The sequence below is a fragment of the Physeter macrocephalus genome, unplaced genomic scaffold (genome assembly GCF_002837175.3).
Source record: "Physeter macrocephalus isolate SW-GA unplaced genomic scaffold, ASM283717v5 random_1581, whole genome shotgun sequence".
In the NCBI taxonomy this organism is placed as follows: domain Eukaryota; kingdom Metazoa; phylum Chordata; class Mammalia; order Artiodactyla; family Physeteridae; genus Physeter; species Physeter macrocephalus.
Window position 1 is genome coordinate 1 of NW_021146371.1, and position 4,926 is coordinate 4,926.

The 4,926-nt window shown below is 51.1% G+C and overlaps 1 protein-coding gene across 3 annotated transcripts; it reads right to left on the reverse strand.

Annotated features, from left to right (window-relative positions):
* Positions 1–828: 828 nt before the first annotated feature.
* On the reverse strand, positions 829–4,868 carry LOC102991872 (HUWE1-associated protein modifying stress responses). Of its 3 annotated transcripts, none has more exons than XM_028486581.2 (4): positions 4,514–4,868; positions 3,903–4,171; positions 3,212–3,292; positions 829–906 (listed from the first exon to the last, which is right to left on the reverse strand). In XM_028486581.2, exons 1-4 carry the CDS (start codon positions 4,585–4,587, stop codon positions 872–874), a joined length of 459 nt encoding a protein of 152 aa, XP_028342382.1. In that variant the 5' UTR covers positions 4,588–4,868; the 3' UTR covers positions 829–871. The 3 variants fall into 3 exon arrangements, with proteins under 3 accessions (XP_028342382.1, XP_028342385.1, XP_028342384.1); XM_028486584.2 differs by lacking the exon at positions 829–906 and adding an exon at positions 2,470–2,501 and having other exon boundaries at positions 4,514–4,867; XM_028486583.2 differs by lacking the exon at positions 829–906 and adding an exon at positions 2,512–2,549.
* Between the last annotated feature and the right edge of the window lie 58 nt (positions 4,869–4,926).

A 4,926-nucleotide genomic window follows, 5' to 3' on the forward strand; every position in this document is an offset into this window, starting at 1 on the left:
GACCACGAGGCTCCAAAGGATGGCTAGCCTCTACTGAGCAAGTAACCCCACACCGTAGAAGGAATTCATTATTTTTCTAATGAGGAGTCAAGAGAGAGGTTGAAACCAGTCACCCAAGGAAATGGGAGGTGGATTTAAGAGGCAGAAAAAGATGAGCTTGACAAAGCATTTTTCAGATAAGCATCAACCAGGCTAGTTAAAACCACCTCAGTAACTTCACTCCCTTTGCTGCAGACATCAAAAAACGTACTAAGCCAGGGGACACACCACCACTGAATATTTAACAAACATTACTTCCTTTAGATTTATCAAAGCAAAGTAAAAACAAAAACCAGCCATCAGAATTTTCTTCCCTTCCAAAAAAGGATGCCAATGTCTGACTCAAACTTACTATGTGGAATAGAAGGAACTCCATTTTGCCGAATTCTGTCCACGCTGAGGACACCCCAATTCACTCTCCTCCAAGTCTCCAGCCACATTCAACCAAATCAACTGCATCGTTCAATGTTTCAAAACACCACAGGCAATCAAAAGGGGCCCTCTGCTAGAGTTTTACCTCAATTCTGACCTTCCTATGTGCTCATCTTAGGTGTTATCAGGAAGCTGGTAAAAGTACCAACCTCTCCCCAGGCTGGGTGAGGCAAAATGAGCCATCTTTAGCTTGTCAGATAAGCGCTTAATCATACAAACTGCAAGAACATTGCCCATTTACAAGGATCCTCCAAAATCTCCCCCCATCCCCGCCCCCATAAATTACATTTAGATACTGAATCAGAACTGAACACTCTAAATTTACCACTACTTACAGCTGCATGCACTGGGACACTACCTTGCTAATTTTATTGGTTCTATTTAAGGTGCCCAATTATTCCTACAGCTGCATTCTTGTTCTCTGAAGACCACACCCTGAAAAGAAGGAAGAAAGTGAGGATCTGCAGAGCTTATCCACACTTTCCTCGAGTCAGCGAGGAACAGAATAATGTTGCTATACTACCAAATTCCACAAACCACAATTAACCATTCCTCAGGTAAAAGGGTATATATTTCATTTTACAAAGATAGGACACAAAATAAAACTAAGGTTGGACTGACAATCCAGCATTTGCCATAATGCAAGAACTTCATGTTTATTTAAAAAGAAATGTAATGTCTTTCATTACGTTTCCTGAACAAAGAAAACTAATACATTATAAGAAGCATTTTCAAATCAAGAAATCAAATTAGGGATTATTTCAGAGTTCAGCTTCTGAGCCCACGTTTTTATATGAAGAATTAACACTAAAGAAAACCGTCAGCTACAGTCCTGAAGAGATGCATTCCAGGAGCGTGCAACAGCACCAAAAACTGGGAAGTCAGAGGACATTCATATTTTTCTACGGCCTAGTCGAAGAGCCTGGCACACAGACGGACTAAAAATATGTGTTGCCTTCCCCTTAAAGCAAAAAATAATTGCAAAACCTGAATGGATAAACCATTGATACCTCCACATACCAGAACACTAATCAGAAAAAAAAAAAAAATTGAACTATTTATTAATAAGTGCAATGTGAACTGAATGGATCAATCTCAGCAACATTATGAAAAATGGATAGAAGAACCCAAACACAAAAGGCTACCTACTATAAGGTTCTATTTATTGCATTATGGAAACACAAAAACCATATATACAGCAATCAGATCAGCGGTTGTGCGCGGGGGGGGGGGGGGGGGGGGGGGGGGGATATATATTCCATTTACTAACGATGTATGTTTGTCAAATTCACACCATACACTTTAAAACGATGATTTTACTATATGTAAATTATAGTCCAAGAAAGCAGAGTCTTCCAAAAATATGAGTTTCAAGTATTATTTCAAAATTCCCTGTCTGGGTGAAACCAAGAGCCATTCCAGAGAATGTTAAAGACCCTCAAGCAGTAATGTATGTTAGAGTCAAAACTTAAGGAACTCAGCTATACAAAATCAAAGTTGACCACTGGGGCACCATTTTATTAGGTTTCCCTTTATTCAGTAAGCCTAGACTATTAGTTCCTCATTCCCTGAAATTAACATTCTATTCACCAGATTCAGTTTACGTTCTTAAATTACCATCCCAAAAAACTGCAAGGTCTACCAAGGAAATCCAAAATAAGAGATTTTTTTTCCCTAAAGAATGCTATCTTAATTTGCTCATTCTTATGCAGATAAGAATCTGAAAATCAAGTCACTCCACAGCCTGTTTCAACCTATTTAGATAACTCTGAAAAACACAAAAGCTCCATTGCAATTATCAACAGCTTCTAGCAGCTTAAAAGCATTTAATTACATTTTTACTAAAATTAACACTCAAATTCAAATCCTTTTCCCACAGAAACCTTGCCAAAAATCAAACCCAAATTTCCAAATCTTCAAAACAAATAAAGCACAAAATCTAAACCCACTGTTGCTGAGAGAACACGATGGGCAAAAACATTTACTCACATATCTTCACGTGGGGGACGGAGATTAACTGCAGAAAAGCACTGCCATGAAACACAAATCTTGATATCAACTCAAACTGATCAGATTTCCTGCCAACAATGTACGGTCAGGCAGAAAGTAGCTTGGAAGGCAAATATTTGATGGAGTTGCTAAGGAAGAGCAACTCCATCAAATATCTGCATGTTAATGCGCGTACAAATTATTCCAATTAGCTAGTTTTCAACGCACTTAAACTATGCTGTGCCACCATCATGCTCGAAATTGCCTAACTCAAGAAAAACTATTCCAAGAGATGCTTTTCCACACACAAACTGTCCCTCCCACCTCTGTGCGAGACACACTCTTCTTCCCTGGGTGCCTAAGAAGCACATCTCACGGTCTGGAGCTCTGGGCCTCTCAACCTCGGCACTACTGCCATTTGGGGGGTGGGGAGGCTGTCTCGTGCACCGAGGACAGTTAGCGGCCTCCTCTCAGTGATGACACTCTGGAGTGCCCCAGACATTGTCAAATATCGCCATGGGGTGAGGAGACCAAACGCCCCCGGCTGAGAACCCGTTATCTAGATATAACATCACACCGCCGGAATTCTCAAGTTGCAAGGTACTGAGAGTTAATGGCTGGATTCAGGATCAGAAAACACTCCGGCGATCCCTCCAGTTCAGGGTGGCCAATGCACTAAGGAACGGAGAACTTAAACCCTGACACAGGCCGCCCTTCCCCTTAGCCGGCAATGCAGCAAGGTTGTCCTTACCTTTGTAAAGGTTGGTGACGGCAGTGGCTGCGTTCTGGAAGGGAACCCACAGAGAAAGTCCTGGCTGCTGACACACTCGGTCTGAAAAACGACGAAACGAAGAGGGAAAAACAAAAAAAGAGAAAGAAACACACAAAGACAAGAAAAGAAAAAGAAAAAGCAATGTTATTTGGGCGTCAATCACTCCGGAACGGCCATATTAGGTTTCGCCATTTTGTTCAAGGGTTCCGTGATCCCGCGCTAGGTGGGGAGCGGGCAAGAAAGGGGTCGCGGCGAAGCGGGAGGGGGAGCCGCGGGGCCCCCGAGCGCAGCCGGGGCAGAGGCGCGGCAGAGGGAGGCACCCCTTCGCAGTCCCCGCCCCGAGGCCGGCTCCGGCACAATAGGGCCCCCGGGCCGCCTCCCTTCGCCATTTTGTGACCGGGGGCTCCTCCCCCGCCTTCCCCGGCCCGGAGGCACCCAGCGGCCCGGCCCCAAGAGCGGGAGGGCCCCCCGGGCGGCCCCAAGCCCGGCCGCCCCCCGCGCCGGCCCCCGGCCGCCTCCCGAAAGCCCGCCTCCCGCGGCGCCATCTTGCGGGGAGGGGGCGATAGGGCCGCGTTGAGACGGCCGGAGCCCAGCCAACCGCCCCCCAGGCTCTCCGCCGACGGCCGGACGCGAGGCGGGGGCGGCGGCGCAAAATGGCGGCGGCCCTCACCTTTGTAGAGCTGGGCCACGGCGGTGGCCGAGTTCTGGAAGAGGTGCCACAGCTTCTGCTGCTTGTGCTCGGGCTGCGCGGCGGCCGCCGCCTCCTCCTGCAGCTCAGGGGGCAACTGCTCGTCCTGCTCGGCCTCGGCCAGACACTGCCGCTCCCACTTGGAGAACCAGTGCTCGGGCCCGTGCTCCTGTATCTCGGCCTCGCCCTCCTCCTTCCGCTCCTCCATCCTCCGCGGCCTCCCGCGGCCTCGCAGCCGCCGCGGCCGCGTCCTGCTCAGGCGGGGCCCCCGCGGGAGCGTCGTCGTCAAGCGGCCCGGCGGCGGGGCCCAGCGGCTTGCGGCGGCTCCTCGCGGCGGCCCAGGCCTCCTGCGCCCCGACGGCCTGCGAGCCCCGCCCCGCGGCCCCGCGCTGCCCGGGACGACCCCCGCCCCGGTCCTCCCCACCCCCGGCCCCTGCCGAACGGCGCTGCGGACCGGATGAACACCGCCACCTCTCGCCTCGCCGGCCTGAGCACGCCTACCGCCCCGCCATGGCGCCGCGGCCTCCCTAGGGCCACCGCCACCTCAGACCGCCGACCACTCCGCGTAGCCCTGCCGGCGCCGCCAAGCCTACCCCGAAGACTGAGGAACGTCGTCGTCGCTGCCGCCGTCGTCGACGCCTCTGCGGCTGCTGGTCCCCGCCCACATGCTGACGGGGAAGCACCGCCCACTCGGCCCCGGCTCCCCTGCCCGGTTGGGGCGCGCCGGATCCGAGGGCTCCTATTGGTCCAATCCGACCGGTTCCGCTTGCCGGCCTCTAAACACAACGCCGTGATTGGCTCATCGGCGTGTCCGCCTGACGTAACCAAAGGGCGAGGGGAAGGGAGTGAAAGTCAGGAAGGGTGAAGACGGGGAAGGAGGGGGAGGAGCTGACAGTGGTTGCGTCCGAGCCAACCTAAGGGGGGGAGAGAGAGAGAGAGAGAGAGAGAGAGAGAGAAAGGAAGAGAGAGAGAGGGAGAGAGAGAGAAAGAGAGTGAAAGGCAGGAG

What these genes read in the sequence shown, in the direction of transcription:
- LOC102991872 (XM_028486581.2), bottom strand. Translation starts at nt 4,587, where the DNA reads ATGTGGGCGGGGACCAGCAGCCGCAGAGGCGTCGACGACGGCGGCAGC. An exon ending in CGTGGCCCAGCTCTACAAAG is followed by an intron (nt 3,293 to 3,902) that starts GTGAGGGCCGCC and finishes GTCGTTTTTCAG; the next exon opens with ACCGAGTGTGTCAGCAGCCA. An exon ending in CGTCACCAACCTTTACAAAG is followed by an intron (nt 907 to 3,211) that starts GTAAGGACAACC and finishes CCTTCTTTTCAG; the next exon opens with GGTGTGGTCTTCAGAGAACA.